This window comes from Eurosta solidaginis, chromosome 3 (genome assembly GCF_040869045.1).
Source record: "Eurosta solidaginis isolate ZX-2024a chromosome 3, ASM4086904v1, whole genome shotgun sequence".
Classification (NCBI taxonomy): Eukaryota; Metazoa; Arthropoda; class Insecta; order Diptera; family Tephritidae; genus Eurosta; species Eurosta solidaginis.
Window position 1 is genome coordinate 279540439 of NC_090321.1, and position 18823 is coordinate 279559261.

An 18823-nucleotide genomic window follows, 5' to 3' on the forward strand; every position below is an offset into this window, starting at 1 on the left:
TACGAAGTTCGAAGTTCGAAATTATACATTTCGAAATTATATTTTTTTTGTTTTTTGTTTTTTGACGCGTTCAGCAAATTGAAAAAGTAAAAATGGGGGCATGGTTTGCTCTGTTCCTTTATTTGAAGGGATGAATTCTTTTTTTTTTTTTTTTGAGAAATTTGGTATAACAGCTGTTATACGAGGTGAAAAGTCAGACTATGACTTCTGACTACAGTCAGACTCCAAAAATATCATGAGTTTCAGGTCTAAGTATAATACGAATCAGGTAAAATAACAGTTGCAATAAATATTGAAAGTGCTATAACTTCTTTGTTTATTATTTTAGTAATATGGTTTCAAAGCAACATTTTCTTGAATTTTTAAGTACTTTCGTTTGGTAAGGAAAACAGGATACATTAGAGGGAGTAAAATTTTGTTAGCTTACCTAATCATGTGAAAACGACTGCATAGCTTAAAAGGACATTAAACGGAAATGTGAAGCTTCTCTAGGCCAAAATAATGACATATCAATTTTAAAAATTGGACGTCAAATAACCAAGTTACAACGAAAAAACCTTTTCGGCTGTATTTCGTAGGATCAAAAAAAAATAAAAAAATAAAATTTCCTAAACCTCTCTCTCTCTCTCTTTTTTTTTCTATGTGGACCATCCCAGTCTAGTATGCAGTTTTGCAGCCCGATCAATTCTAGTCTAACGAGGTGTAAGTTATAGATCTCTCAAAATAGTGTTTAGTTTGATTTTCTTCCATTCCACTTTGTATGGAGGAAAATTAATTGTCAAAAATTGATGTTACTTTTGAGAGACCAATAATATTTGTTAGACTAAAACTTATTGGGTCACAAAACTGTACAATCAAAAAAAAGCTCAAAATTTCGGAAACATTTTATTGAATTCTAGAATTTTGTCCGATAATACTTTTGAGTTTAGTTTGCGTAGTTTAAGTTACAAAATTCATAGAAGATTTTGCTTAAAATACCGAAATTGAAAAAAAGAAGAGTTTAATTGAAGAAATTTGATAAAAATTTTCACTGCTATTTTTCTGCCGCTGTTGTCTTCTATAACGCATACGAAATATAAATTAAACATAGTTTTTTTTTTTTTTTCCATCCACAGATGACACTCTCACAAATATGCCGATCTTCCTATCAAAATTCATATACATTCCCAGCGGGAGAGATTTCCGACGAGTTACGTCGTAAATTTGACCAATGGTGGTCACAGCAACTCACACCCCAATCAAATATTACGCCAAAAATGTTACCGTTCCTAGCTGCGCCGACGTCAGTGCCCAACGAAATGGACTTTCCAGTAGGGTCGGCGGCCGTTGCCGCAGCCGCTGCTGCTGCTGCAGCAGCACAGGCTGGTCTACATGCCGCCTCCGGTGTGGGTAATGTGCCCGTAAGCAATATGCCGGGTTTAAGCGCCAGTCGCGAAACGCTCCTCATGAATGAGGCTGCACATCATGGCCCGCAAGGTGCTCCCGCTCCACATCACCCCAATATGCTCGTACACCCAGCGATGCATCCATCTATGCACCACCATCATCATCATCATCCACATTCACAGTATCCAAATCAGAAGACACGCATGCGTACCAGTTTCGACCCAGAAATGGAATTACCAAAATTACAAAAATGGTTCCAGGAAAATCCACATCCATCGCGTCAACAAATACAGACATATGTTGTACAATTGAATGCTTTGGAATCGCGCCGTGGTCGCAAGCCGCTCGATGTTAATAATGTGGTTTATTGGTTTAAGAATGCACGCGCCGCTCAAAAACGTGCAGAAATGCGAGGCGGCTTAGCAGCACTAGGCCACCCTAGTCTAAATGGATTTGTGCTAAATCAGCACGGTCAGATAGGTCAGAGTTCGAGCAGTAGCGGTGGCAGTCAACAGTTGAGCAGTAGTAACATCAATTTAGCCATGTCACATGACTACCTGAAAAGTCCGTTAAGCCTCAAGTCCGAGGATGTTGACACAATGTCGCAGCATTCAGATGATATGGATGAAGACAACAGCCGTCCTGGCTCACCACAGTTGCCGCTCTCTCTTACTACGCACGAACGCAATCGGAATTCTCCATTCGATGGTGGAGAGGGTAACATGGAACTAGGAGAGAATCGCTGCGATGTGGAAGGTGCTGAAGGCTCGTTAAAGGAGGATGCAGTCTGTCAGGCTATATTGAATGGTCCGCTCAATCAGTCAATACGTTCGTGCTCGCACAGCTATAATGAGGAGGAGACGCAGATCAAACAAAACGATTCGCAAATTGAAGGTGCGCAAGCGGATACTTCTAATGAAATTACAACTAGCAATCAACAAAATGACACAGAGCACAATAATAGCAATAACAATGAGAGCATCAACAGTAATAACAATAGTAGTATGAATAATAATAATAATAATAACAACAGCAACAACAACAACAATAGCAATAATAACAATGAGCCATCGTGTGATGCTCTCAATACACAACCACAATTAAGCTCCTCTCCTAAAATTAATTCGCCCAAAGAAGAAGATGATGATCTCGATTTGGAAGATGATGACGATGACAACGATAACGATGCTTCCCAACTGGATGAATTCCGCTCACCTTCACCCGATTTGTCAAACGCCATGGCACAACGCAAAGATTTACCATTTCCAATGGTGCCAAATTCAATGTTCTCACAGTCGTTTATGTACATGAGCCATTACATACCCGGTTTCGGTCAAGCTGCTGCCAATCATCCGCATGCCCATCATGCCGCTGCAGCCGCAGCTGCCGCTGGCATGCCACCAAATGCGCTAATGAATCCGAGCGGTTTGAATTTGTCGAGCATGTCAAATGAGGAGCGTCGTAAAAGGAATCGCACCTTCATTGATCCAGTAACTGAGGTGCCCAAACTCGAACAGTGGTTTGCCATGAATACACATCCCTCACACAATCTGATACTGAAGTATACAGAGGATTTGAATACAATGCCATACAGGTGAGTTTTGGGCAATTGACATTTAAAGGAACTAATTCTTGTGATTGAGTTTTCTCTGTCTCGAAGTGCACATTGTGAAATCACCAGGTGAAGTAAGTAAAAAAAGACAGAAGAAACGGTAGGGATGTATTTTCAATGGTCAGAAGAGGGTAAAATTTTTACCCGCTTTGGAAAAATAGGAGTATAATAATAAATACCTTGCTACGAAAACCATTACAGAAACTGTTTTTTCAGTATATCAGTGCCACCAGTGCGAGCTTATATTAATTTTGGCATCGAATAAAAATAAAAGACTTAAACTGTGATGAGCAGTAAAATTCAATGAGGCGTCTAAAGTAAACTGACCTCAACTTCAACTGCAGTTGAAGCTTTCGTCGAAAAACCGCACATAAGAGGGAGAGGTGCTATCCATTATTTAGCAGAACTGTAGTAACTTCGCGCACCAAATGGGTTTCGGGTTTGATGAAAAGTTTTACAGTCACACTTGGAAGTGATCGCAATACTTTTAAATGTGTTTCCATCCCTAAAAATCCGTTCTTATTTATATCTGCTCCCCTGATTTGTCGTAGAGAGTCGGAAGTAAAACATATGCCCTTCTAATATATCATACAAACTTGATCCGAAAATCACCCAAAAACTCTTGACAGTTGAATTCATGATGTACTACTAATGTTACCAAGTTATTATTTGCTAGAATATGTCAGGGATATAATAGCCTCGCGGCCGTCGGCCTAGAAACAGAAGATGCTGATCCGATCTAGCGGGATTCATATATTCTAAATTACAATCCATAACTGTAACATTCCTCTTATCTTTGTTGTCTGATTTTTGGGGCAAAACAACAACAGTTAGGTACAATTTTTTATACTCAGTTGAGCAGAGCTCACAGAGTATATTAAGTTTGATTGGATAACGGTTGGTTGTACATATATAAAGGAATCGAGATAGATATAGACTTCCATATATCAAAATAATCAGTATCGAAAAAAAATTTGATTGAGCCATGTCCGTCCGTCCGTCCGTCCGTCCGTCCGTCCGTCCGTCCGTCCGTTAACACGATAACTTGAGTAAATTTTGAGGTATCTTGACGAAATTTGGTATGTAGGTTCCAGAGCACTCATCTCAGACCGCTATTTAAAATGAACGATATCGGACAATAACCACGCCCACTTTTTCGATATCGAAAATTTCGAAAAACCGAAAAAGTGCGATAACTCATTACAAAAGACAGATAAAGCGACGAAACTTGGTAGGTGGGTTGACGTTATGACGCAGAATAGAAAATTAGTAAGATTTTGGACAATGGGCGTGGCACCGCCCACTTTTACAAGAAGGTAATTTAAAAGTTTTGCAAGCTGTAATTTGGCAGTCGTTGAAGATATCATGATGAAATTTGGCAGGAACGTTACTACTATTACTTTATATGTGCTAAATAAAAATTAGCAAAATTGGATGAAGAACACGCCCACTTTTTAAAAAAATTTTTTTAAAATTCAAATTTTAAGAAAAAATTTAATATCTTTACTGTATATAAGTAAATTAAGTCAAAATTCAACTCCAGTAATGATATGATGCAACAAAATACAAAAATAAAAGAAAATTTCAAAATGGGCGTGGCTCCGCCCATTTTCATTTAGTTTGTCTAGAATACTTTTATTGCCATAAGTCGAACAAAAATTTACCAATGCTTCTCAAATTTGGTAGGAGCATAGACTCTATGACGGTAACTGTTCTCTGTGAAAATGGGCGAAATCGGAGGAAGCCACGCCCAGTTTTTATACACAGTCCACAGTCTGTCCTTCCGCTCGGCCATTAACACAATAACTTGAACAAAATCCGATATATCTTTACTAAACTTAGCCCACGTACTTACCTGAGCTCACTTTTTCTTGGTATAAAAAATGGGCGAAATCTGACCATAACCACGCCCACTTTATCGATATCGAAAATTACGAAAAATGAAAAAAATGCCATAATTCTATACCAAATACGAAAAAAGGGATGAAACATGGTAACTGGATTGGTTTATTGACGCAAAATATAACTTTGGAAAAAACTTTGTAAAATGGGTGTGACACCTACCATATTAAGTAGAAGAAAATGAAAAAGTTCTACAAGGCAAAATCAACAGCCCTTGGAATCTTGGCAGGAATACTGTTAGTGGTATTGCATATATAAACAAGTAAGGAAGGTTAAGTTCGGGTGTAACCGAACATTACATACTCAGTTGAGAGCTATGGTGACAACATAAGGGAAAATAACCATGTAGGAAAATGAACCGAGGGAAACCCTGGAATGTGTTTGTATGACATGTGTATCAAATGAAAGGCATTAAAGAGTATTTTATGAGGGAGTGCACCATAGTTCTATAGGTGGACGCCATTTAGGGATATAGCCATAAACGTGGATCAGGGTTGACTCTAGAATGCGTTTGTACGATATGGGTATCAAATGAAAGGTATTAATGAGTATTTTAAAATGGCGTGGACCTAAGTTCTATAGATGGACGCCTTTTCGAGATATCGCCGTAAAGATGGACCAGGGGTGACTCTAGAATGCGTTTGCACAATATGGGCATCAAACGAAAGGTGTTAATGAGTATTTTAAAAGGGAGTGGGCCGTAGTTCTATAGGTGGACGCCGTTTCGAGATATCGTCATAAAGGTGGACCAGGGGTGACTCTAGAATGCGTTTGTATGATATGGGTATCAAATGAAAGGTGTTAATGAGTATTTTAAAAGGGAGTAATCCTTATTTCAATAGGTGGACTCCGTTTCGAGATATCGCCATAAAGGTGGACCAGGGGTGACCCTAGAATTTGTTTGTACAATATGGGTATCAAAAGAAAGGTGTTAATGAGTATTTTAAAAGGGAGTGGGCCTTAGTTCTATAGGTGGATGCCGTTTCGAAATATCGCCATAAAAGTGGACCAGGGGTGACTCTAGAATGTGTTTGTACGATATGGATATCAAATTAAAGGTATTAATGAGGATTTTAAAAGGGAGTGGTGGTTGTTGTATAGGTGGTCGCCTTTTCGAAATATCACCATAAAGGTGGACCAGGGGTGACTCTAGAATGCGTTTGTACGATATGGATATCAAATTAAAGGTATTAATGAGTATTTTAAAAGAGAGTAATCCTTACTTCCATAGGTGGACGCCGTTTCGAGATATCGCCATAAAGGTGGACCAGGGGTGACCCTAGAATTTGTTTGTACAATATGGGTATCAAAAGAAAGGTGTTAATGAGTATTTTAAAAGGGAGTAATCCTTAGTTCCATAGGTGGACGCCGTTTCGAGATATCGCCATAAAGGTGGACCAGGGGTGACCCTAGAATTTGTTTGTACAATATGGGTATCAAAAGAAAGGTGTTAATGAGTATTTTAAAAGGGTGTGGGGCTTAGTTCTATAGGTGGACACCTTTTCGGAATATCGCCACAAAGGTGGACCAGGGGTGACTCTAGAATGTTTTTGTACGATATGGGTATCAAATTAAAGGTATTAATGAGGGTTTTTAAAGGGAGTGGTGGTTGTTGTATAGGTGGTCGCATTTTCGAGATATCGCCATAAAGGTGGACCAGGGGTGACCCTAGAATTTGTTTGTACAATATGGGCATCAAAAGAAAGGTGATAATGAGTATTTTAAAAGGGAGTATTCCTTAGTTCCATAGGTGGACGCCGTTTCGAGATATCGCCATAAAGGTGGAGCAGGGGTGACCCTAGAATTTGTTTGTACAATATGGGTATCAAAAGAAAGGTGTTAATGAGTATTTTAAAAGGGTGTAGGGCATAGTTCTATAGGTGGACGCCTTTTCGAGATATCGCCATAAAGGTGGACCAGGGGTGACTCTAGAATGAGTTTGTACGATATGGGTATCAAATAAAGGTATTAATGAGAGTTTTAAAAGGGAGTGGTGGTAGTTGTATATGTGAAGGCGTTTTCCAGATATCGACCAAAATGTGGACTAGGGTGACCCAGAACATTATCGGTTGGATACCGCTAATTTATTTATATATGTAATACCTGGCAAGATTTTAAGGGTGTTTTATTTCGCCCTGCAGAACTTTTTCATTTTCTTCTACTTAATATGGTAGGTGTCACAACCATTTTATACAGTTTTTTCTAAAGTTATATTTCGCGTCAATAAAACAATCCAATTACCTTACCATGTTTCACCCCTTTTTTCGTATTTGGTATAGAATTATGGCATTTTTTTCATTTTTCGCAATTTTCGATATCGAAAAAGTGGGCGTGGTCATAGTCCGATATCGTTCATTTTTCATACCAAGGTAAAGTGGGTTCAGATAAGTACGTTAACTGAGTTTAGTAAAGATATATCGATTTTTGCTCAAGTTATCGTGTTAACGGCCATGCGGAAGGACAGACGGACGACTGTGTATAAAAACTGGGCGTGGCATCAACCGATTTCGCCCATTTTCACAGAAAACAGTTAAAGTCATAAAATCTATGCTCCTACCAAATTTCAAAAGGATTGGTTAATTTTTGTTCGATTTATGGCATTAAAAGTATCCTAGACAAATTAAATGAAAAAAGGCGGAGCCACGCCCATTTTTAAATTTTCTTTTATTTTTGTATTTTGTTGCACCATATCATTACTAGAGTTGAATCTTGACATAATTTACTTATATACTGTAAAGATATTAAATTTTTTGTTAAAATTTTACTTTAAAAAAAATTTTTTTTTAAAAGTGGGCGTGGTCCTTCTCCGATTTTGCTAATTTTTATTAAGCGTACATACAGTAATAAGGGTAACGTTCCTGCCAAATTACATCATGATATCTTCAACGACTGCCAAATTACAGCTTGCAAAAGTTTTAAATTACCTTCTTTAAAAAGTGGGCGGTGCCACGCCCATTGTCCAAAATTTTACTAATTTTATATTTTGCGTCATAAGTTCAACTCATCTACCAAGTTTCGTCGCTTTATCTGTCTTTTGTAATGAATTATCGCACTTTTTCGATTTTTCGAAATTTTCGATATCGAAAAAGTGGGCGTGGTTATAGTCCGATATCGTTCATTTTAAATAGCGATCTGAGATGAGTGCTCAGGAACCTACATACCAAATTTCATCAAGATACCTCAAAATTTACTCAAGTTATCGTGTTAACGGGCGGACGGACGGACGGACGGACGGACATGGCTCAATCAAATTTGTTTTTGATCCTGATTATTTTGATATATGGAAGTCTATATCTATCTCGATTCCTTTATATATGTACAACCAACCGTTATCCAATCAAACTTAATATACTCTGTGAGCTCTGCTCAACTGAGTATAATAAATTAGCAGTACCCGACAGATGATTTTCTGGATCACCTGGTCCACATTTTGGTCGATATCGCGAGAACGCCTTCACATATACATCTAAGGGCCACTCGCTTTTAAAACCCTCATTAATACCTTTAATTTGATATCCATATCGTACAAAAACATACCAGAGTCACCCCTGTCCCACCCTAATGGCGATATCTCGAAAAGGCGTCCACCTATAGACCTAATGCCCCCTCCCTCTTAAAATGTTCAGGAACACCTTTCGTTTGATACCCATATCGTACAAACATTCTAGAGTCACCCCTGGCCCACCCTAATGGCGATATCTCGAAAAGGCGTCCACCTATAGACCTAGTGTCCACTCCCTCTTAAAATGCTCAGTAACACCTTTCGTTTGATACCCATATCGTACAAACATTCTAGAGTCACCCCTGGCCCACCCTAATGGCGATATCTCGAAAAGGCGTCCACCTATAGACCTAATGCCCACTCCCACTTAAAATGCTCAGAAACAGCTTTCGTTTGATACCCATATCGTACAAACATTCTAGAGTCACACCTGGCCCACCCTAATGGCGATATTTCGAAAAGGCGTCCACCTATAGAACTAAGGATTACTCCCTTTTAAAATACTCATTACCACCTTTCATTTGATACCCATATCGTACAAACACATTCTAGAGTCACCCTGGCCCACCCTAATGGCGATATCTCGAAAAGGCGTCCACCTATAGACCTAATGTCCACTCCCTCTTAAAATGCTCAGTAACACCTTTCGTTTGATACCCATATCGTACAAACATTCTAGAGTCACCCCTGGCCCACCCTAATGGCGATATCTCGAAAAGGCGTCCACCTATAGACCTAATGTCCACTCCCTCTTAAAATGCTCAGTAACACCTTTCGTTTGATACCCATATCGTACAAACATTCTAGAGTCACCCCTGTCCCACCCTAATGGCGATATCTCGAAAAGGCGTCCACCTATAGACCTAATGCCCACTCCCTCTTAAAATGCTCAGTAACACCTTTCGTTTGATACCCATATCGTACAAACATTCTAGAGTCACACCTGGCCCACCCTAATGGCGATATCTCGAAAAGGCGTCCACCTATAGAACTAAGGATTACTCCCTTTTAAAATACTCATTACCACCTTTCATTTGATACCCATATCGTACAAACACATTCTAGAGTCACCCTGGTCCACCCTAATGGCGATATCTCGAAAAGGCGTCCACCTATAGACCTAATGCCCACTCCCTCTTAAAATGCTCAGTAACACCTTTCGTTTGATACCCATATCGTACAAACATTCTAGAGTCACCCTTGGTCCACCTTTATGGCGATATCTCGAAAAGGCGTCCACCTATAGAACTAAGGATAAATCCCTTTTAAAATACTCCTTACCACCTTTCATTTGATACCCATATCGTACAAACACATTCTAGAGTCACCCCTGGCCCACCCTAATGGCGATATCTCGAAAAGGCGTCCACCTATAGACCTAATGCCCACTCCCTCTTAAAATGCTCAGTAACACCTTTCGTTTGATGCACATATCGTACAAACACATTCTAGAGTCACCCCTGGCCCACCCTAATGACGATATCTCGAAAAGGCGTCCACCTATAGACCTTATGCCCACTCCCTCTTAAAATGCTCAGTAACACCTTTCGTTTGACACCCATACCGTACAAACATTCTAGAGTCACCCCTGGCCCACCCTAATGGCGATATCTCGAAAAGGCGTCCACCTATAGACCTAATGCCCACTCCCTCTTAAAATGCTCAGTAACACCTTTCATTTGATTCCCATATCGTACAAACACATTTTAGAGACACCCCTGGTCCACCTTTATGGCGATATCTCGAAACGGCGTCCACCTATGGTACTAAGGATCACTCCTTTTCAAAATACTCATTAACAGCTTTCATTTGATACCCATATCGTACAAACACATTATAGAATCACCCCTGGTCCACCTTAATGGGGACATCTCGAAAAGGCGTCCACCGATAGACCTAAGGCCCACTCCCTCTTAAAATGCTCAGTAACACCTTTCATTTGATACCCATATCGTACAAACAAATTCTAGAGTCAGCCCTGGTCTACCTTTATGGCGATATCCCTAAATGGCGTTCATCAATAGAACTATGGCCTACTCTCTCTTAAAATACTCTTTAATACCTTTCATTTGATACACATGTTATACAACCACATTCCAGGGTTACCCCAGATTGATTTTCCTTATTTTGTCTCCATAGCTCTCAACTGAGTATGTTATGTTCGGTTACACCCGAACTTAGCCTTCCTTACTTGTTGTAACTATATTTAGCGAAGTTTTTACATAAATAAGGTGTAATGCGACAGTTTTGGTGTTCTTGATGCAGGAATGACAAAAAGATTTCTCGAAAGTCTTCAGTAGCGCTGCACAGGCGAAAATCGCAGGAAAATGCGATTTTTGAGTGGATGATTTGGGGTTATTTTGGTTTTTTCTGTGTAATTAATGAATTCAGAGGGCAATATTGTTAGGAGCACTTTGTGCGTACTAGACTAGTACCAAAAAGTTTAATCGTATAAAATGCATGCCCACACTTTAAAAAAATACTTTTTATTTTATTGTGCCTTTTTTTTCTTTTTAGACAAAAGTTTCCCCGTTTGGAGAGTAAAAATGTACAGTTTTGGTTCAAGAATCGACGAGCCAAATGCAAACGCCTCAAAATGTCGCTCTACGACAGCTCTCAACTGCAAGGTCTTAACTCATTCGTAAGTAAATATGAAGAACGCGATTAAATTTTGTATAATTTTCCTGAAGCAAGAGTTAATGCTAAGGAGAAAAATATGGAATAAATATTAGTAGTTAAAGAAAACCAGTATTTAAAATTTTACTGCGAGTTCTGTAAATAAACCATAAAATATATAATGTTAGCACCAATATAGTATTGAATTGAATTTTTAAGCATAGATAAAGCATAAAACTGGCCATAATCAAACAGTTATTTTTATCGAGAAAGTTATGGAAAATATCGAACGCAGTTATTATTTAATAAATGAGGATATGTGAAATATTGCATTTATAGAACATACATTTGTATGTTGATTTAGTGAGAGCGTTGTAAATAAATTTGTAATTTATTTAATAAATTTATGTAGTGGTATGCTTGCTATGTATTAAATATGTACATAGATACAACAATACATTGAAGATATGACAAATAAATAAATATAATTTGGAGCTGAAGAAAAGTTTATTAAAATAAAAGTTTTTAAAATAGTGAATAGATTGTATAAACATAATTCCAGACTGAATGGAGTAGGAAATACAGTTTTGAACTAAAAATATTATTTAAACAAATATTTATGTTTAAAAGCTTTACTATTCGCTGTATAAGTTCATAATAAAATAAAACCTGTATTGTATTGTAGATAAAATATAGTGAAAACCAAAGATGGCATTTCTAAATATAAGAAAATCAATTCAAATTGCAGTGCATAGGATTAAATTTTTAGACTAGCAGAAAAATAAGGGAATGCTGTTATAATAGACTTTGATTCTTAGCTTAAGTATTAAAATTTTCTTAATTAGATTTTGAGCATTGTTTTAATTATTTAAATAATGTTCAGAAAACTTGTGAAGAGCATGAAATTAAAAATCATTTAATAAATACTTACGAAAAAAATATAATTTTTAAAATTATTTTAATGCACGAATGCACATATCGACAGTTAAAAAATATATAAATTTGTTTTAATGTTAAAAAATGTTAACCTTTTGTTTTCATTTTGCTAAAAGTAAGTATTCATTATAGGTATTTGATACCAAGCAATAAATATTTTGGGATTTTATTTTTTAATGTGAGTGTGTGTAATTATATTGATAGTCTCCAAAACAAATCCTATGAGGCTCATTCCACAGTGTCAGCTGTAGCATTTCAAAATATAAATATAACATTAGGATTCAATTGTTATACTACATAATGAAGGTCCAAAAATTACAGCATGCGTTCAGCGATCTTCAAACATTGTTAAATGACTAATTGACCAGGGCAAATACGCTGTAACCCAAAAAGAATTTTTCACACACATAACTGTGAATTAAGTCAAATATTTTTGTCATTTGTTGACAAAAGTATTTCGCATCTTTTAAATATATGCCTAGGAAACAATTCGGCCCAAATATCTCAAATCCAAAATTTGTTAGTGCGGTTATTTTGGCACTGGTATACACAAAAAATGGTGATGTAACAACCGCACTTTGTGCAGTTGTTCTATATAAAAGACAAGATAGTTTGAAAAAACTAAATTCAAATTATAATAATAATCAGAGAAATGCCTGTTGCTTCGGCAGGGACTTGAAAATCGGATCACGCTACCTACACATAACAGCGGCTCACTGTTCACATCTGCCTTTACGCAGTACAACAACAATAGAGTTGGCTACAAATTACACTATACTTTTCCACATTGCACTGGTTTGGTGCTAAATTTGAAAGTACCACAAAACTAATTTTGTTGTTACTCCGGAAAGTGCTAACACTGCACTATATTTGTTTATGTGTAGCGTGAATTGTGCATAGTTCATTGTATGATAAAATTATTACGCATGTCCGGTGAAAGTTGTGCCACCCTAACTTCAGCTTACCTACTGATTTCTGTGGAATGAGTCTCAAATTTTATGAATATTTTGTTAACGCTTTTAAATATTTGAAAAACGCTGCAAATGTTTTCAGTCCCAAAATTCAACTAATTCGTTAATATTAAAAAAGGAAGTGATACCATTAAAAATTTATTAAGATATGGTAATAAGTTAAACGAATTTTGCTCACCGCAACAAATTCATATTTTTGTTTGTAATACAATAAAAAAAAAAAAAAACAGGACAGTTTACAAGGTGTCATGTTCGTCAAATGTGCAATGTTTTAATCAAAACTTATATTGGAAAACATGGAAACAACTAAAAACTTATGACTACACAACGAATACGAGACTCTTGCAAACTGCCCAAATAAACTCAAGAATAAATAATGAAGAAATACAGTTATAATTAAAATAAAAATTACCATTGTATCGAGCCATTATTCTAACGAATTCTCACCGCAAAAAATTTTGTAAACACTTAAAGATGTATAATAAAATTGAATATTCGTAATGAAAATAGTCCTAAAGCTCTCATGCATTGTGCAAACTTTGCTAATACCATATGAAAATATTAAATAGATATACGAAAATACCAGTGAAAGTAAATATTTATTTCTAGTTATAAACTTATCATTTTAATAAAATTAAATGCGCAAAGAAAACAACCAAGTGTAGTGTATTTAATACCGAAATATGACAAATATTTTTTAGCTCCTAAGCGCACTGTAAAATATAATTAAAATAAGTAAACTTATTTCAAATTTGTAAAAAAAAAATTACAATATTTGTCAATTTATTGCAAAAATTCCATTAAAAATAAAAATTTTAAATGTAAAATTAAAAAAAAAAAACGTTTTTATAAGAATGGCACTATTAGATTTGAGGTGAGTATAAAAAAAGGACTTCGTACTTACTTTTCTAGTTTGCCGCTTACTGCTGACTCATGAATGTTACATATTTAAGTCTCCTCGGCGACTATGACAAACCTACATAAAATATTTATATAGCTCATCTTTCTACTCTAGCTCCGTACACGGGTCAAAAATTGAGCTTCAATTTAAAGCCCTCCGTCGGCTTAAACAATTTTTCAAACTTTTTTTACCTAAATTCAAAACCTTTAAATTTACTACTTCGTTTTTTTCAAATTTTATTGGATTTAAATTGTAAACTTTAAGTTTACCAGGTCAATTTATTCTTATCAGTGCGTTTAGTAAATTCTTTGACATTGGGCTTCTCCATTTTCGTAGAGCTCGCGATAACATTGGATATAACATATTCTTCGTAGCTATGAACTGCACTCTGCAGAGATTTGCAAAAAACTCTACGAGCTACTGCTACAACAACAACAGCCTTTGAAAGCTGCTGAAGGTTTCGAACAATGATGCAATTTCTTTACCCTTACACTGGAGAAGATAGGTTAGGTGAAATTGGTGGTACAATAAAGACTCGAATTTGTTTACCAATCAAACGGAAAATGTCAGTTAAATACCAGAATTTTTGTTATAAATTAACTCCACTACACGTTTCTCCTGAACCTTCTTAGAGGGCAAGCTCTGCCACAAACATTCGTCAGCGCCTTTAATAAAATGTTATACCTTTCCTCCAACTCCTCGATGACAACCTCTGTGTACTAATCATTTTTCCATGTAAGCCATCACTGTCGAAATATTGGCAAAAGTTTAAACCTGGATAGCCCTAAAATATTTTATTTCAATATGGGTAACACACGAAAAGAGCTGTTGAGACTATTAAGAAAGGACACACTTCATTTGTATACAAGAACAGGTTGCGGAGAAATCGTCCAATATACACTAACTAAAAAACGAATGATGCCGCAATCGTAAAATTTTAAAATGTTAATAAATCGTCAAGGGTTAAGAAATATTTTTTTTAGCATTTTGACAGGTCTGCAGCCTTATACAGTATGTGTTTTGAAGACCAGGTGACCATACTTTTGACGCGTAGCACATGTGCGGCCGGCCCATTGTTTTGTACGTGGTTAGCAACGTTTTTTTTTTTCCACAAGTGCTGCCGGCAAACGACTTGAGGATGTTGTTGAGGCTCTGCACTTTAGATACAATTATGTTGGCATGCGCCTTGAAGGTGATATAGAAGGTATTATAGAACAGTTTAATTCCTGAAGCTAATAGATTGGTAATTCTTCCAAAAAATCTTTGTAAGGTTTTTCCATCAGTAGAAAACCAATTTATTTTATTTATGGAGACGTAACTCAAATAACGCGTCAGGAAAATTCTTGGCTTTGTTAGCGAGCCATACTTACACCCAAAAAGGATCAAGCAGCAGCCATCAATCACAATATATTGGAAAAAGTTCATAGAGAATAGGTGGTATACCGGTCAAAAAACATAGCTACGCACAGAAATGATGATACTAGTTATCCAGTCGAGTTTTTCCACCCCTTTTTTGCACCCGGACTTCCAGCGCATATCATCGGTCAGAAAGTGGGATTTCAGATAATGTTGCTTCGAAACTTAACTCCTCCAAAGTAATGCAATGGAGCCCGTCTTAAAGTGACATCAATTTCAAATAATACCATAGAAGCAGAAACTCTTACGAGCTATGGAGAGGGAGGAATAGTTTTCATACTCTGCATACCCATTATTCCAAACTATTTCCATTTCAATTCACACGCGTGCAATTACCCGTCAGAAAGTGGGCATTCAGATAATGTTGCTTCAAAACTTAACTACTCCAAAGTTATGCAATGGAGCCCGCCTTAAAGTGCCATCAATTTCAAATAATACTATAGAAGCAGAAACTCTTACGAGCTATGGAGCTGGTGGAATAGTTTTCATACCCTGCATACCCATTATTCCAAACCATTTCCATTTCAATTCACACGCGTGCAATTTCCCGTTAGCGCGTGTTTTTCTATGACGATTGAAAAGTCAAAAGTCAAACACTTCGTGTCGCTGGCATCGACCTTAGGTCTATCTGTTTCTCACACGGGCTGCTGTATGTTGCTTCCTCAGAGTAACTAGCACCGAAAATATGTTTTGGGTTGGGTCGATTTGTATGGACGAAAGTTAACCTATATTGAGCCATCGATTTTTCGATGGGATTTAGGCTCAGGAAAAAAGTTCCACTACGCATACCCAAGAAAAAATTATTTTCGAGCCTGCGAAAAAAAGTCGATTTTTCGACCAAAATTCTTCTAAATCTCCATAAAAGAAATCTTTTTCAAAACACTGCATTTACCAATTTTGTATTTGCCAATTGACACGAAAAAATACATAAAAACTTATTTGGAGCCTTGAAAATGAAAAAAAAAAATGCATAAAAAATCGATGAAATTTCGCAGGCTCGAAAATTATTTTTTTGGGTATGCGTATTGGAACTTTTTTTCCTGAGCCCAAATCCTATCGAAAAATCGATGGCGCGATATCGGTTAATAAATCGACCCAGTCTAATGTTTATACTTTGTAACAGAGGTAAAACGTCAAATGTTGTCTATAAAGAAATTCTTTAATTTTCAATATAATTTTGTAAATATGTTTGTAGTTTTTAGTATTGATAGAACGTAAAATTTTATCCATGTTCATAAATTAAATGGTTTTAAGCATCCCATTAAAATCGTCGCTACAGGCAAAAAAGACATAAGCTGCAGACATTGGTGCTTTATCGGTAACCGTATCGGTAACCTTATAACAGCTGATTCGACCTACCTTATGGGAATCAATGCAATCGATTATTGGTGCCGCCAAGGTCGTAACCGCATCGTAGCCAACCAATTGGTTTTTGGTTTACCGTCGTAACGATAATTAGCTGATTACGTTAGGGATACGACTACAGCGATACGACATACGGCACCAATGACTCCCGCTATACATACCTAGTCAGAACATTTTTAGACGAACTTTGTACACTATACGCGATTTCTTCCTTCCCAATAATGCGATCATGTTTGTGAGTTTTTGTTCGTCTGTAGTGACGAAATCTTTTTCAGGGTATTTGGTTTTCAACTTTATCTGCAAAAATAACAAGTAAAGGCGTCTAATGTAACCGAATATTATATGCTCAGCGTGAAATTCAATTGCACATTTCACTTCAGATAAATTTTTTTATATAAAAGTGGGCGTGGTCTTTAACCGATCTCGTCTATTTTTCTAGAAATATTTCCTGCTATAGGGAAAATTTGTGTACCCAATTGTATTACCATCCGTTAATTTTTCTTCGAATTATGGCTCTCGAAACATAGAAAATTGCTTAGTCATAAAAGGGGCGGTACCACGCCCATTTTTTAAAATTTGAAGTTTTTCTTATTTATTGTTATAAATCCACTAGGGAAATGAAATGCCACTGATATAAAGCTCTTTTTTGCAAAGATATAGTTTATTTTATTCGCCCAACAAGTTTAAAAATCTTTTATATAAAATTGGGTGGACCACCGATTTCGTGAATTTTTCTTCAAAGCATTCCTTATAGTAAAGGCAAGCTCTTTGCCGAATTTTGTTATGATGGATTTAACGATTTTTGATTTATTATTAATAATATTTGTAAAATTGATTTTATCACAAGTGGGTGGTGCCACGCCCATTTTAAAATTTTGTTTTCAAATTTTTATCAAGAGTCTCAATATCAGTCCACATGTCAAATATCAACACTCTAGGAGTATTACTTACTAAATAATCAGGTTTTTTGTGTTTTCCAAAATGTTATAGGTATATATAAAAAGTGGGCGTGTTTGTCATCCGATTTCGCTCATTTTCAATACCAATCATTCTGGGTCCAGGCAAACTCGTGTACCAATTTGGTGAAGATATCTCAATATTTACTTAAGTTATCGTGTTAAAGGACAGACGGACGGACGGACAGACGGACGAACATGGCTCAATTAAATTTTTTTCGCTATTGATGATTTTGATATATGGAAGTCTATATCTATCTCGATTCCTTTATACCTGTACAACCAATCGTTATCTAATAAAAGTTAATATACTCTGTGTGCAAAGCACGCTGACTATAAAAATGATGAGACTCATAGCTTTTCTCGACATTGAGGGAGCTTTCAACAACGTTACGCCCTCTGCGATAACTGATGCACTAGTCGGCTTGGAGACCGATTCGGGGCTAGTGAAACTTGTTCAGCATTTACTGTTGCGAAGAAAAGTTGAAGCCGACCTGGCAGGTTCAACTGTGGTCAAAAAAATACGGTGAAGCACCCCGCAGGTTGGGATACTTTCTCCACTTCTATGGGTTGCCACACTTAATGAGCTCTGGGTTCTTCTTGAGAAGGACGGATACAGCAAGGTAATCGCATATGCAGATTACGCTGCGCTGTTAGTTAGCGGGAAGTTTCCGTAGACACTATACGATCTAATGCAAACTAAGCGGAGACTGGTGGAGAACTGGACCAGGGGTAAAGGTCTATCGGTCAATTCAGATACCTGCGTTGCAGCTGCCGGTGCTAGCGGGTACCACCCTGACGCTGAGGGACTCTGCCAAATACCTAGGTGTAGGATAGGAACCTATTCTGGAGGGAAAACGCTCTGGAGCGTGTGAGAAAAACAATGGTGGCACTGTGCAGATGTTGGGGAGCTGTTGCGCGAAGATGGGGACTATCACCGGATTTTATCCTGTGGCTCCACAATGCTGTGGTTAGACCAATCGTTTTATACGGGCATTGGTCTGGTGGACGAGCTTAGATACTAAATCAAACCTACGGGTATTCCAGAAGGTAAAAAAAAGTGTTCTAGTCTGCGTGGGGGTGCTCTGCGCACCAACCCTGCGGAAGCGCTGGATACACTTTTTAATGTGTTGCCAATAGATATAATGGCCAATCAATGTGCGGCCTTTTCTGCTCTACGGCTGCGAGAGTTATCCGGCTGGAGAGACAATGTGGATGGCAGCGTAGCCATTCTTAAGAATCTGGATTCGCTTTCGTCGG

General features: G+C 37.2%; 1 protein-coding gene across 2 annotated transcripts in view; it reads left to right on the forward strand.

The window, feature by feature from the left end:
• Positions 1 to 13333, forward strand: part of dve (SATB1_N and homeodomain domain-containing protein dve) — a 373578-nt gene extending 360245 nt beyond the window's left edge. For both annotated transcript variants that reach the window (XM_067776644.1, XM_067776645.1), the window contains 2 exons: positions 1116 to 2980; positions 10920 to 13333. In XM_067776644.1, coding sequence (XP_067632745.1) covers positions 1116 to 2980; positions 10920 to 11070 — 2016 coding nt within the window. In that variant the 3' untranslated portion in view covers positions 11071 to 13333. The remainder of the gene's footprint in view (positions 1 to 1115; positions 2981 to 10919) is intronic.
• The last annotated feature ends 5490 nt before the right edge of the window (positions 13334 to 18823 follow it).